This window comes from Tiliqua scincoides, chromosome 3, assembly GCF_035046505.1.
Source record: "Tiliqua scincoides isolate rTilSci1 chromosome 3, rTilSci1.hap2, whole genome shotgun sequence".
Taxonomy (NCBI): Eukaryota; Metazoa; Chordata; class Lepidosauria; order Squamata; family Scincidae; genus Tiliqua; species Tiliqua scincoides.
The window spans coordinates 80,340,263-80,354,968 of record NC_089823.1 but is presented as its reverse complement, the minus strand read 5'-3'; the positions used below and the strand labels follow the sequence as shown (position 1 = coordinate 80,354,968).

Genomic DNA, 14,706 nt, shown 5'->3' with positions numbered 1-14,706 from the left:
GTATTGCAAGTGTAGATTGTGCAGTGATCATTGTGGGAGGGGTACACAGATCAGGAACAACAATCTTAAAGAAGACTCCAGAAGATAGGTTTTAAAGGTTCTTCTCGAATGCTCACGGGCCTCTCCCTGTGGTATGAAGCTATAAGTAGATCCACCCTATCAAGTGGGGTTTGGCTCCAGGACTCCATAGGAATACAAGTCTGCAGATAAAACTGTGTAAATTGCATAACTTATGAACAAGACAAGTGCTGCAGAGAGATCTGTGAAATGGCTACAGCATATGTGGAATTTTAAAAATGTTGTACATTTTGGATCCACAGTTGATTAAATCAGCAGATATGGCGGGCCCACTGTACGCTTGAAAAATTCATCCACATGCATCATTCACACCCAGTTGGATAGAAATTACCCTGCAATTGGTCCAGCCTATGTGATAGAGTATTTGCATATATTGTAGTGCATAGGACACCCTTCTCAGGTTGAACTAGTATGGACTTCTGTTGGTGTTAGTGTACTATAAACAAATTATAAATATGACTGTAACCAAGATAGTGCTCTTTTTAGAGTACTGCACTGGAAATATAAGGGAATATGGAAAGAACTATTTTAAGTATCTTTTTTGCTTTGAAAAAAAATTCCTAAAGATTTTCCTCAAATACATAAATTTTATATGCAATAACCCTATAGGGGTATTAAGATATACAGTCTCATCTGATGAAAATGGGGTTTGTATCTTTCTGAAAAGCATAGTTTCCCAGACTGACTAATATTAAAATGTAATGAAAATTGTGGGATACCAGTTTAATACTAGGAGAAGCTAAAGCTAGGAAGCCATAGTGATTCACATTTTTATCCTAAAGCAGCAAATAAAGTATGTGTGGTTAATATAGTGATATACTGTTATGTTTGCACCAGTAAACTTTGTGTTCTTGCTAGGTTACAACTAAATCCAAGACAGCTGTTTAATAGAAAATGTAGTTTAATTAAACATGGACTGAAAGTTCAGTTTAGAGAACTCTGAAATACTATTACACTTCTTACATTTGGAATGTCAGTGGCAAGTCTGCAAATGCAATTTAACATTACTTCAGTGTTTATACAATGAAATGCCACTAATTTAGGGAATGAAGCAAGTTCCTAAAAAAAATAGTATAAACAAATAGTATTCAAATATATTCAAATAGTATCTGAATATAATACCATACTATCTACATGTTTTGCTTCCCCCTCCTCCCAGTCCTTTCCATCTAAGTCTGTGCATACTAGGCAAAGATTATGTTCTTGGGTAAGTTTCTCACTGATGTCATGCTTAAGATTACAGCATTACTCTTCAATTCCACTGAAATAAGGACCTGCACATGCCTCACTCAGTTGGAATATATCCACTTTATTTAGAATTGAGACAGTGGGCTTAAAGTTCATTTGCCTTATTTAAAAATAGAGCAATTTAAAACTTGAGCTTAGGCCTAATTGGCGCTTATGCACTTGCCTGATCCAGCCTCAAATCTCATGTTATGTTAAGCATGAATGCCCACCTTCTCAAAGTAGAGGAGAGGGAGGAAGCCAAACCAAGCCTTGCTCCACTCCTTTCCCTCAATTTCAGCTGCTCTGGGCAGCCTCCTTGCTTTGCCTTGGCGCTATGAAATGGCCCAGAACAGAACATGCTGTTCAAAGAGGACCCTGGAGCAGCTGAATTTGAAGGTAAGGGAAAGTGGTGAGGAGTTTGATCCATTCTGTGGCCCACAACTGCTTTTTAAAGCAGCCAGCGGGCAGGGAGACAGGAAGTCATGGCAGGATCCCCCTTCCTCCAGCAATTCTGAAGGAAGTTGCCAATGCCCTGAACTTCTACTCTCAAAAAAGCAGAAAGTGGCTCAGCAGACCAGAGAAGGTGGCAGGAAGACATGGGATGCAGTATGCTTGTCAGTTTAGTATCCTCCAAACTCAAAGCAAGACCTTTAGGCTTCAGTGGGACAGCCCTGCACATAATCCTAATAATTGTTATCCTTATTATATTGAGTCAATGCTAAAGTGAAGCTTTTCTAAAACAGAATACCAGCATATTCTCTAAAGGTAGAACTTAGGGGGTTTTTTGTGTGGCAACTAGATCCCTCATTTGACATTTGATAAGTTGGCAGCTGTATTACCTGAAACATTCACAATCTGCATTTTTATTTTGATATATGCATGTACAAAATTTACATCTGAATTCATCAGCTACTATAAAAACACTAACACTGGAGCCCCAACTGTGTTCTTGTTTCTCATACCTGATAACAGAACATTTTTAAACATCTTAACCTTGGTGAGCAGCAGCTTGATCTTCATAGGTTTCAAAGAAGCATTAAATATACAACAGGCTCCTTAGTTACAAGTAGATACAATAAGGATCAGCTTAACAGATGTTTCTTCCCAAGAAACTGAACTTTTCTGTCAAATGCAGTTGATCGAATGGGAGAATTGGGTTCATAAAATGGATTCATTGCAAACTGAGGAAAGAAAAGTTATTTATGTAGTGAAAATAGCAAAAAAATTCATAACCATTGTTAGAGCAATGTACTGTATATATCTAAAAGCATAATTTTGTCTGCTCAGAAATAAGCCCCACTAACTTAGTAGAATTTCAAGGTTAATATGTATAGAATGAAGGCTTGAAAGGCCTAGGTTAAGTCACTTTTCAAAAGCATACAGATTTATAGCCCAATCTTAACTAGATTCCCCTGGGCAAATGCAGTGCTGCCAGCATGGCTTGTGCCACATCTTGCCAGGAAATTCTGCATGCTGGAAGTCTCCCCGGGAAAAGCCCCAGCAGCTGCAACAGGTCTGCTTGGACCTGCACAAGCTATATAGCTGGCACAAGTCTGCATGCACCCATGCTGGCAGATCAGGCCCAGAAAGGGGATAGGATACAGTGTGTGCCAGTACCGCAAGTTCCACCCCCTCCTGTATCCCATCTCAATATACCCCTCCCAGTCTTGTGCTGCCTGGCATGGAACTTACTGTGTCTGGTGTATACTGCTTCCTGTGCTGGTGGAACATTGCAGGCCTTCCCACCAGCACTACTAACTGGTGTGCTGTTGCAAGGTGCTTTATGGCACACTTGTGACAGGCTATTCTGGTGGAACATAAGCTCTGCTAGCAAAGGAGTAGTATAGGATTTGGGCCATTCAAATTAAATTTAAACAATTTAATTGTTTAGAAATACAGGTGGGTCCTCTTAACTGTGGATTTAACCCACTGCAGGTTCCAAACCTGCAATGGGATGACCCACAGAAGCTTCCCGGATATGACAGGAAGCTTGTTCCAGTCACGTCCAGGAGGTTTTCTGAGGCCCATAGAGGCTGCAATGGCCTCTACGGGCCTCAGAATGGTTCCTGTCTCATTGGGAGGCCATTCTGGACCACAACCTACAGAATTATCCGTGGGTTTTGGTATCTGCGAGGCATCTGGGAACAGATCCCCCATGAATACCAAGGTCCAGCCTGTATTCTTTATAGGTTTAACACACACCATCAGCTGAAAAAGCAAAGGAGGGACAACCACCATGCCATGATTTCTCATTGTTATTACATAATTGCCAGTATTAAGCATTGTAAAGTAGTTAAATTTCTCACCTTTATATACAAGTCATAGACATCACTAAAGAAATTTTTGATTCCATCTTCTTGCCTTACATCATGAAGCATTATAAATCTCATATGTAGGGAAAAAATTAAGAAAAAACAAGCTCAAAAAGGCTCTGTGATACCAGACTGGACGGCTATCTAACCCAAGTCATGCATAAAGACAGAATCTTTCACATGCTAAATGCTCACCCACATTATACCATGTTAAAAGCAGATCAGACTCAAGCTTGAGATAGGGAGAAGGGAGCCAGATGAACCAGGCAAGTGAATTATACAAATAAGAAAAATGAATTTCCTATGGTTCTATACCCAATAACCTTTTTCTAACTAAGGGTTAAACACCCTAAGGAGTGTTTGAGGGTGGAGGAGGTCAGACAAACACACAAAACCAATTAAGAGTAGGAGGTCCAAGGGTTCATAGCAGCAGCAAGACCATATTATATTAAACACCAAAATAGTTTCTTTGAAATCAGGTCATAATGGTGCACTCTAATTTTCACGACCAATTCTAACTTAAACAATTGTAAAATTAATAATATTCTTTGCTCCCACAGATACAACATCTTCAGAATTTTACTAAAATATATGTTTAGCCACTTAATGCACCACAGACATGACTTTTCCTGTCAGGAATGCACTAATTGTTTTTGACTTCATGTGTAAATTTATGATATTGGATATTATTGTTACATCTATAATTATTGCCAGCAGCACAGGTGCTACTTTAGTAGTAGAGCATGTGGTATATAAAGTATTTTAAATCAATGCGCTTAGGGCTGAAATTTAAACTACAGAGAGATGGTAAGTTATGAGGGGTATTTGGCATCAGAGATAACAAAACAGGCAGAGCTTTGAAGGTATGGTAGCCACATTAAGGACCCAATCCTATCCAATTTTCCAGCACTGGTGCAGCCACAATGCAGCCCTGAGGTAATTGGAATAAGCATTCATTTACCTTGAGGAGACCTCTGTGACTGTCTTCCCCACGACAGGATGCAGTGCGTACGCTGTTGGTACAGCTGCATCAGTGCTGGACGATTGGATAGGACTGGGCCCTAAGTGGCTTGAAAAGTACTTGAAAGGCACTTAAAGGGCTTGAAAAGTAAGTTTTCAAGCAACGAAGAGGTAGCTAGTTACACAGCAGGAATTGGAACAAAACAATATATCCTTGCCTAGGTCAGAGGAATGAAGGAGGTAAGGAGAAATTAGAGGAGTTAACAAGTAGCATTAGAGACAGAGAAAGTAAGGCATGCCTGACATTTAAATATCAGTTTATTTAAAAGTAAAAGCATTTATGGATCTAAATGCAAGAATCTGATATGTGGTTACACCAGTACTATCTCACAAATGAAACTGCATCTAGTAGGAAGATCCTCCCTCTTTCGCATGGATTGGAAGAAGATTACAGTTTCATGTGTGTAGGCACCGTTGCCTAACATTAAGGGGAACAGAAAGTCAATACCTATCCAATCCTCCCTCTATGTCCGATGCGTCCTTTGCTAAATCTGTTATATTCAGCAGCCTGTGAGGTGAAATCAAAAACAGCTTCCCTCTGCAGAAGGAATCTCCCACCCACCTTCCTTATTCACAAATTGGCATACCTTGCCTCTGCTTTACCAAAACACAAACTATTTTTTTATTAAATATAGAAAAAAACACTAAGCTCCAAGACTTTTTACAAGGTTATTAATGAAACTTCAATTGTAAAGGATATGTCCTGCAGTGACAAAAGCAGAAACAAACCATTCATTAAATTTATCCACAGTCTTCAGGTACATATTATTAGATAGCCACATGTTCTCATCCACAAGATCAAGAGCAGCATGAGCTATAAATTGATTGAGATGGCGATGATCATCCTGGAAAAGACAGCAGAAAGCAGCCTTAAATACAGGCATTATAGAATAAACCATAATGTAACTTTCTCTGATGGATATAACTCGCCTGTCCAGTAATATATTCAATGTAAGATAAAGGGTGCTTTCCAGCACTGACATAAGAGCAATGCAGCTCTGAGGTAAGGGGACAAACATTCCCTTATTTTGAGGAGGCCTCCGTGAGTGACACCCAAATGCAGGATGCAGCACATGTCTCATGGCACCGCTATGCCAAAGCTGAAAAGCACTGACATAAGGGGTTAGGATTGCGCCCATAGTATTTTAGCATCTTCCATGAATTAACTAGTGTAAGACTAAATACTGCCTCAGGAAACACAATGCACTTTATTGCAAACAGAACATATTCTAGTTAAAGCAATTTTTAGAGATACCAAAACATATATACTGCCAGAAAAAGCATCCAAATGAAAATGTTTTAGGGACTGCAAGAAATAATACTATAAGAACTACATGTGAAGAAAAATAGAGTTGCATCAGGCTTTAGACATTTATACTCAATTCAGACTGGAAAAATATTTTAAATAGTCTCATTCTGGGAAGTGAAAGCATCAACTTTTTAGACATCCTACAAAGAGGCAAGGTTAAATGAACACAAACATGGATAATCAGATATTTAGACTTTTCCTAGATCCATTTCAATATTATATGGTACTTTCACAAACTATTATACAGATTTTCACACCTTAGTCTCTACTTTTCCAGCTGGTAAAAATTCCATTTCAAACACTGGGTTATCATGATGACCCACAATCACAAAGTAGAAGCTTCCAGACATAATGTTCAATGCCCCTTCTGAAAGAAGAACAGAAAGAATCAATCACACAGTTGGAAGCGGCTCAGCCGGTCATGTTCTCCATTACCCATTTTGAGACAAGGGATCCTAAACCTTCTGCAACAGAAATCTGTCCTGTTCTTCTCTGAAGTCTTGCACAATGAGAATTTCATCATACATAGCTTATTGTATTGCTGAACTCTTCAGAGATGTGTCCTGCCATGTTAAACCTTGATCTCCCTTTAAACCTATAGCTCATCTCAGTAAAACCACACAATTCAAGGATTATTCCTGATAGACAAATACCATATGGTGATGTAATAAATATTAGAAAGGACATACATGTTGTACCGAAACCAGTTAGAAAACCAAAAACAATGCAATAATTGGCAGTGCTCTCTTGAAAATTGGTTGGTTTCAGAGTTGGGGGTATTTATTTAAAATATTTTTATAGCGCTTCCCCAGTGCTCAAAGTGATGTACAACAATAAAAATGCCATAAAAACATGCAATTGATATAAACATTAAATAAAACCAAATAAAACAAATTAAAATGATATTACAACAGGTGAAAGATGCACAACAGCAATAACAGAATAAAAATAGTGTAAAAACAATAACCAAATGCCTATACATGTGAAATAAAAAAGGGGTCCCCGTGAGATTCCTCCCTCTTCAAAAGCCAAGTGAAATAAAAATTTTCAAAACCCACTGGAAACCATATAGAGAGGGGGCTGTCCTCAGATTCTCTGGAAGCTGGTTCCAAAGATATGATGCCAAAACAAGAAAAGCCCTGCATCTTGCTGCCTTCCACTTGGTTTTAGTTGGTGACAGTATTCTAAGCAGGGCCCTGACTGACAATTGAAAGGAACGTGAAAGATTGTATGAGAGAAGAATCAACATTACTTTTTTATTAATATAAAGCACCCTCAGAGTACATGGTGTTTTATGCACAGTGAAGAGATAGGTCCCTGTGCTGAGCATACAATCTACAGCATTGTTGGAAGCAGCAACATTTTGTACTGGCTTATGCAGCAACAAAACCACTTTTCTATGATCATATTAGTAGTTGGAAATTTGTACTCTATAACGTTTTCAGTGTAAATGATTAGCAAAAATTAAAGATGAATGTCTAAGGGCACAATCCTAAACAGGTCTACTGACTTGCTCCCAGGAAAGTGAGGTTAGGATTGCAGCCTAAATTACTGAAGGGATTTGTATCAGGTTAAACAAGTCCCAGAGCTGGAGATCCAAACAACTGTTGGATCCTAACAACTGATATCAACCAGATTTGATTTGCATTTGGTTGATGGGTGACTGTTTGGCCTCTGCAACAGCGCTGTAGCTTTACTGCTTCCCTGGACTAATTTGTCCCCCCCCCCCAATGGCTTGACAACGTGTATTGGAATTTGCTTTGCGTGAATGTTTTAGTGTTTAACTGCTAAAATTAATGCTCTAATGCAGTGGTTCTCACACTGTCAGCAGCAGGACCCACTTTTTAGAAAGAGAATCTGTCAGGACCCACCGGAACTGATGTCATGACCAGAACTGACATCATCAAGCAGGAGAATTTTTAACCAACCGAGGCTGCCATCCTATCCACACTTACCCAGGAGTAAGTCCCATTGACCATCACTGTTAAAAGAATATACATAGTAGCCTGTTAAAAGTACAGGTCTGTAACATTTCCCTAATGCAGTCACATGCCATGGTAGCATCAAGTTCAATGTATTAAAAATTAAATATTGAAATGAATGGGGACCCACTTGAAATCGGCTCGCAACCCACCTAGTGGGTCCCGACCCACAGTTTGAGAAACACTGCTCGAGCGCCTTTGGTTGTTCTTTTCCCCCAACTGTTGTGATGCTTTTCAACATTTGTGACGGAGCTCTGTGAAGAGCCTCAGGCGTTTGCTTCAGCGTGGGATATAAATTCATCAAATTAAATAAATAAATAAATAATCTGTGGAATTATATATAAAAAAAAAGGCTTAACAGCATAAGAAGAGCCCCGCTGGACAACCAAGGACAATCTAGTCCTGAATCTCACAGTGTCCCACCAGGGAGCACACAAGACAACAAGAGGTCTGTGTCTTGGTGCCCTCCACTGTCAGCTGCACAAAAGAACATAAGAAGAGCCCTGCTGGGTCAGGCCAAGGCTCATCTGATCCAGCTCCTGGTATCACACAGTGGCCCACCAGATGCCTCAGGGAGCACTCAAGACAACTGTGTCCTGTTGCCACTCCCTGTACCTGGCATTCTGAGGGAGCTACTTGTGCAACCAGCTGCACATCCCCATCACGGCCTGGAACCTGTGGTGGACTTTTGCTCCAGAAATCTGTCCAACCCCCTTTGAAAGGCACCCAGGCCAGAAGCCGCCACCACATTATGTGGCAAGGAGTTCCACAGACCAACCACACGCTGGGTAAACAAATGTTTTCTTTTGTCTGCTCTTCAGCCCCGATCCCGTCCACACTCTCCTGGGAGTAAGCCCCACTGGCTCTAATGGGGCTTACTTCCGAGTAGACATGCCTAGGACTGGGTTCTGAGGCTGCCATCCTAGCCACACTTTCCTGGGAGTAAGCCCCACTGACTCTAATGGAGCTTACTTCCGAGTAGGCACACAGGCTCGGGCTCCTACCTGCGCTCAAACAGCTGCAGCCCAGAAGAGGGAGGAAAGCTCCGCTTTTCCGCCAAATACCCGGCGCAACGTGATGACGTCTCTGCACCACGCCCGCGTGGGAAAAACGAAGTCGCCAATCGCGTCAGGAAGGCGCTGATCTCGCGAGAGCTAATGCGGCTGTCACAGCAGCGGTGGCAACGGGGCTGGGAGAGGCGGTTGACGTGAGTGGGGTTGGGCGGCTGGAGTAGGGGGCGGGACCTGAAGGAGAGCGGTTGGTGAGGTCGCGTGAGGGCCGGTAAGGCTGCGCGTGGCTGTGGCTTCTGGGACTCCCGCGTCCCTGTCCTTGCGCGGAGAGGGAGCTGGAAGCGCCTGTAGGACTGCGGGCCAGGAGCTCGCCCCACGCGCCGTCCCGCAGGCTGCAGTCCCGTCCACACTTGCCTGGGAGTAAGCCCCGCTGACTCTAATGGGGCTTACTTCTGAGTAGACGTGACTAGGACCGGGCTCTGAGGCTGCCATCCTAGCCACACTTTCCTGGGACGAAGCCCCAATGACTACAATGGGATTTCCTTCTGAGTAGACTTGCAGAGGAGTGTGCAGTCCCGTCCACACTTGCCTGGGAGGAAGCCCCACTGACTCTAATGGGGCTTCCTTCTGAGCAGCCCCACAAATGACAAGTTTAAGGACAAACAGTTGCCACATCTGTGACATGATTTCAGTTTCTGGGCGTCCGAATATCGCACAAGATGGAGCGCAGGGAAATGGCATCCTGACCCACGGCAAAGTGGCGGTGTGTTTTCCTGCTTTTCAAGAATATTGTTTATGAAGTAGCGGGAGTAAGTGTTGGGACTAGTTCTAAGCTGGACTCTCACTCCTTCAGCAGAATAGAAGTGGCCTGCTTTTATGGACACAAGCCGCTTACCCACTTGATGCATGCTCAGCACCATCATGCTGCTAAGAATCACTGAAGACTTTACAAAGTATTTAAAATGATGAAAATCAGATTTGATTGTGCAGTACACGGCATGGGAATAAGGGGTTAACAATAGCTGAAATCATTTGTGTTCATTGCTGTGTCATGGTCTTTTTGGCTTTTGTAAAATATCAGTTTTGTTTTCTCATCTTTTCCAGATCCTAATGGATTCAGCTGAATTTGTGGCTCTGTCACAAGATGAGCTCCGGAAAAGGCTATATCAGACATTTAAGAACCGAGGCGTTCTGGATGGGCTTAAGGTCTTTGATTGAACCCATTTTTGCCCAACCCACAGGTGTACACATTTGGTCCCTGTTGCATATTTTCAACGTTGGGTAGAAATTACTTAAACTAGGTTTAATCAGTGTAGTTTCAGTTCTGAATCTTTGTAAATTCAGGTGTGTTCATGACAGCGTGTGATGAGAACTCGTGTTTTTATTATTAGAAAAAAAGGACTTCATAAACAGTGCAGTTAAATGGGCCTAAATGTACTCTGTGCCAAGAAAGAAATGTCCTGCAAATACAGGTTGTGTCTCATTATTCGAGAGAGTTCCATTCCAAGAACTCACGTGGATGTCAAAAAACACACTAAAGCAAATCAATTTAAAGAACAAAGTCCCGTTGCTCCAGTGATTTAAAAACAGCCTTGCTGACCTTTGGAAATGCACACAGAGGCAATCGGTCTCTCTGCAGGCGCTTAGGCTTCACTAGGAGGCAGCAATCCCTCCCTTCGCCAGGGGCCCCAGCAAGGGGGAAAGAATTGAGGTGATAATCGCTGCTATTTATCCTTCTTTCACGTGCTCAGGGGGAAGGGAGGAGTGAAGCCTGCAGAGAGAATGATTGATGGATTGTCAACTGGCTGCCCTCTCTGGCACTATTAAATGACTGCCTTAATTTAAAGAGCTGTTCTCATCAGCTTTGAGATAGAAAAATCTGTGGATAATTAGTTCAAACCTGTAATCCAGAAGTTTTCAGACTATGGTGTTGCAACACCCCAGCCTGAGGGTCCTGGCTTCTTTGCCTTTAAAGGGGCAGGGGCAGCCAGGAGGCAGGGAGGAGGTAGCGGCATGATCCCCAGGATCGCCCACTCTGCCAAAGATCTTCAGCAGCTCATGAATCATTTTAGCAAGGCCTACCAAGACGTTGGACTGACAATCAGCCTGAAGAAAACACAGGTCATGGTTCAGGATGTGGACTCACCTGCCTGCATTACAATCTCTGCGCATGAACTGGAGGTTGTCCGTGACTTTGTGTACCTTGGCTCAACGATCTCTGACACTTTTTCTCTTGATACCAAGCTAAACAAACGCATCGGTAAAGCAGCTACCGCATTTTCCAGACTCACAAAGAGAGTCTGGTCCAACAAGAAGCTGACAGAACATACCAAGATCCAGGTCTATGGAGCTTGCATCTTGAGTACACTTCTGTACTGCAGCAAGTCACTCTTTGCTCACAACAGGAGAGGAAACTGAATGCTTTCCACATGCGCTGCCTCCGACGCATCCTCAGCATCACCTGGCAGGACAAAGTTCCAAACAATACAACGAGCTGGAACAAGCTGGAATCCCTAGCATGTATGCACTGCTGAAACAGAGACGTCTGTGTTGGCTCGGTCATGCCATGAGAATGGGCGATGGCCGAATCCCAAAGGATCTCCTCTATGGAGAACTCGTGCAGGGAAAGCGCCCTATAGGTAGACCACAGCTGTGATACAAAGATATCTGCAAGAGGGATCTGAAGGCCTTAGGAATGAACCTCAACAGGTGGGAAACCTTGACCTCTGAGCATCCTGCTTGGAGGCAGGCTGTGCAGCATGGCCTCTCCCAGTTTGAAGAGACACTTGCCCAACAGACTGAGGCAAAAAGGCAAAGAAAGAAGGCCCGTAGCCAGGGAGACACACCAGGGACAGACTACATTTGCTTCCAGTGTGAAAGGGATTGTCACTACTGCATTGGCCTTTTCAGCCACACTAAACGCTGTTCCAGAATCACTTTTCAGATTGCGATACCAATACCATAGTCTTCCGAGACTGAAGGATGCCAATGATGATGAATATGTGCATACATTCATAGCAAGCGCATACATTCTACTTATCAAAGTACAGGCCGTCTCGCATTATCTGTGGGTGTTCTGTTCCAGGACCCCCCATAGAAAAGGAAACCCGCAGTTAATGAAATTATGTGTTTCAGGAGCCTTGTAATCCTCTGTAGGTGATGGAAACTGCACTCTGGTCACCTCTGGAGGTTGTTTTGAGGGCTTTCTAAGACCTTTCACTGCTGACAGGGTTAGCAGGTCACTTAGAAGGTCACTTCCAGTAAAGTGATGCTTTAAGGCCTTGGAAGGCCTTCGACGGGCCAGGGAGGCCACACGTGGCCTCTCCAGTTCTCAGAACACTCTCCAGAGGTGACCAGAGTACCATCCCCTATTGCTTCTGACAGGTTCATGTGGGTCTAACGTGGGTATGGGGACCTGTGGATAATGAAATCCACAGGTCCCAAATCCACGGATACAGGACTCCCACTGTACTTGTATGAAAAATACCTGAAGTGTAAGGAATGAACTGGTTGTGTGTTTAAATTTAGAATTGTTTCTAAATTTTTTGCTTTTGTTGCAGAGTACTTTTTAATACTACCAGATAGAGATCAACTTGAACAGTTGTTTCATTTTAAGCCTGTTATCTAAAAATCATGTTTATATCTTTTGATAAGGCATTCATATTAGTTTTCCTCAATGCCAAAAACTAAAATGAGGCATATTTTAAATGTGTTCTCCTGATAAATTTAGGCACAAACATGAATCTCCTAAGTTTTAAATTTTTTTTTTTTACAAACAGATAAAATCTTTCCGATATGTACGCCTGACTGGGTCTTTCTTGCATGCAAAACATAGCTATAGTGCATACAATGGTTTTGTTTACTTTCTCTAGACAACATCCCAAACTGTTTTGTGTTGTGGTTTTGAAATATGAGAAAGTTTGTTACTTGAAAGTTACCTGAATAGTGTGAGGAGGTTCTATTTGAGGGGGGGAGGGGATAAGCAAAATCCTAAGTACACTTGTAGATCTTCACCTTGCATTTCTCTAAACTAAATCTCACTCTTCCCAAAATCTTATACCCCACTGCAAGTGCTGTTCTAGTGTTCTTATAGCAGGCATGTCTACACTGAAATAAGGACTGATGGGACTTGATCCCGTGTAAGTGGAATTGTGACCCAATAGAACAGGGGTGCCCAAACCCCAGCCCTGGGGCCACTTGCGGCCCTCAAGGCCTCTCAATGTGGCCCTCAGGGAGCCCCTAGTCTCTAATGAGCCTCTGGCCCTCTGGAGATTTGTTGGAACCCACACTGGCCCGACGCAACCGTTCTCAGTGTGAGGGCGACTGTTTGACCTCTCGCATGAGCTATGGGATGAGGGCTCCCTCCACTGCTTGTTGTTTCACATCTATGATGCAGTGGTGGCAGCAAAGGAAAGGCCAGCCTTGCTTTGTGCAAGGCCTTTTATAGGCCTTGAGCTATTGCAAGACCTTCATATAAGTTCAAGTTTAATATATTCATTTATGTAAACTTATGTAAATTTATTCAAATTTTAAATGTAAATTAATTCTTTTTTCCCATGACTCCTGACACAGTGTCAGAGAGACGATGTGGCCCTCCTGTCAAAAACTTTGGACACCCCTGCTATAGAATCATAGATGCATTTGCCGGACATCGGTTATCTGTAATGGAAGGTTGTCAAATTTTATAAAAAAAGAGATGGTCTTCCACGGAATTTATTGCTTGTTTGTTTGATTAAAGCCACGGTTTACTTTTAGGCTAAAACATTATGCATGTCAATATAATGTATAATTATATTTTAAACATTAAGCACAGCTTAGCATTTCAAAGTCTTTGCTTTTTACTTTGTACCAGACACAGCTTCGAAATCAACTCGTACATGAACTAATGAATCCAGGTTTAATTGGAAAAATTCAACCCAAAGCCGTTTCTAGTAAATGCAGTTCTTTGCTGATTGATGCTTCCAACAGTCTAGTAGCAGATCACCTGCGCAGATGTGGCTATGAATATTCACTGTCTGTCTTCTATCCAGAAAGTGGGTTAGAAAAGGATAAGGTATGTATGTAATCTATATAAATTTATAAGGCTGCATCCAGTTTTTTCAGGAATGTACCACTTCAGCTGATGATGGGAAATTGGTATCTTTGAATGTATTGCATAGTGTTGGGGGTGAGGTGGGAACTGCATACAAAAAAATAGCGTTTCAGAGAGAAGGCTAGATTTAACCTTTATGCCAAGCATTTTTACTTGAAAGTAACTTCCATTGTGTTAAATGGTGCCCACTCCTGAGAAAATGTGCATAGGATTGCTGGCTTACAACCCAATCCTGAGCTGTCCAGAGCGCGGGGCTGCTGTGGTGCTGAAAACAGCTGCCACAGCATCCAGCACACCCTGGGCAGCCACCACCGCCTCATCAAGAGACGGGGACATTCTTGATGTCCCGCAATGGGGCTTCTTGATTCTACGGCAGCTCTGGAGAGCTTCCGACATGGAGCTCAGGATCCCGTGGAGCTCAACTCCACTGGTCCTGTCCTCTTCCTGCCCCGTTTCCTCACCCCGTCCTCTCCCCATCCTCCCTCACTTCCCTTCGACCTGCAGTGCTGCCTCTCCCCTCGCCGCCACCTACCTCTCTGCCACCTGGAGGTTTGGGTGATTGCCAAGCAGTGGAACACTGGCTTTCCTCCGGTGCTAGCCCAGTGCTGCCTGGTGCTGGACTAGTGCCGAGGACTTGCAAATACGCTTCACGGCACGTTTGTGACAGTGTGCACTG

At 42.8% G+C, this 14,706-nt stretch overlaps 2 protein-coding genes across 6 annotated transcripts in view; one reads left to right on the top strand and one right to left on the bottom strand.

Annotated features, from left to right (window-relative positions):
• Nucleotides 1-2,377: 2,377 nt before the first annotated feature.
• On the bottom strand, nucleotides 2,378-8,990 carry TRAPPC2 (trafficking protein particle complex subunit 2). 2 transcript variants are annotated; one of them, XM_066620475.1, is made up of 5 exons: nucleotides 8,933-8,990; nucleotides 6,204-6,313; nucleotides 5,340-5,482; nucleotides 3,612-3,699; nucleotides 2,378-2,486 (listed from the first exon to the last, which is right to left on the bottom strand). In XM_066620475.1, the coding sequence occupies exons 2-5, from the start codon at nucleotides 6,294-6,296 to the stop codon at nucleotides 2,388-2,390; spliced, it is 423 nt and encodes a 140-aa protein (XP_066476572.1). In that variant the 5' UTR covers nucleotides 6,297-6,313; nucleotides 8,933-8,990; the 3' UTR covers nucleotides 2,378-2,387. The 2 variants fall into 2 exon arrangements, with proteins under 2 accessions (XP_066476572.1, XP_066476571.1); XM_066620474.1 differs by having other exon boundaries at nucleotides 8,901-8,977.
• An 88-nt stretch (nucleotides 8,991-9,078) lies between these two features.
• OFD1 (OFD1 centriole and centriolar satellite protein) overlaps nucleotides 9,079-14,706 on the top strand; it is a 32,263-nt gene continuing 26,635 nt past the window's right edge. Inside the window, exons 1-3 of one of the 4 annotated variants that reach the window (XM_066621965.1) lie at nucleotides 9,079-9,135; nucleotides 10,043-10,181; nucleotides 13,791-13,991. In XM_066621965.1, coding sequence (XP_066478062.1) covers nucleotides 10,083-10,181; nucleotides 13,791-13,991 — 300 coding nt within the window. In that variant the 5' untranslated portion in view covers nucleotides 9,079-9,135; nucleotides 10,043-10,082. Of the gene's footprint in view, nucleotides 9,136-10,042; nucleotides 10,182-10,203; nucleotides 10,283-11,352; nucleotides 11,648-13,790; nucleotides 13,992-14,706 lie in introns of those variants that run through there. The other 3 variants (XM_066621967.1, XM_066621969.1, XM_066621968.1) reach the window with 3 other exon arrangements.

Coding starts and splice junctions, on each gene's coding strand:
- TRAPPC2 (XM_066620475.1), bottom strand. CDS start 6,296: ATGTCTGGAAGCTTCTACTTTGTGATTGTGGGTCATCATGATAACCCA. Junction 5,483..6,203: donor CTGGAAAAGTAGAGACTAAG/GTGTGAAAATCT, acceptor TGTCTTTTCCAG/GATGATCATCGCCATCTCAA. Junction 3,700..5,339: donor TCTGCTTTTGTCACTGCAGG/ACATATCCTTTA, acceptor AATTTTTTCCCT/ACATATGAGATTTATAATGC.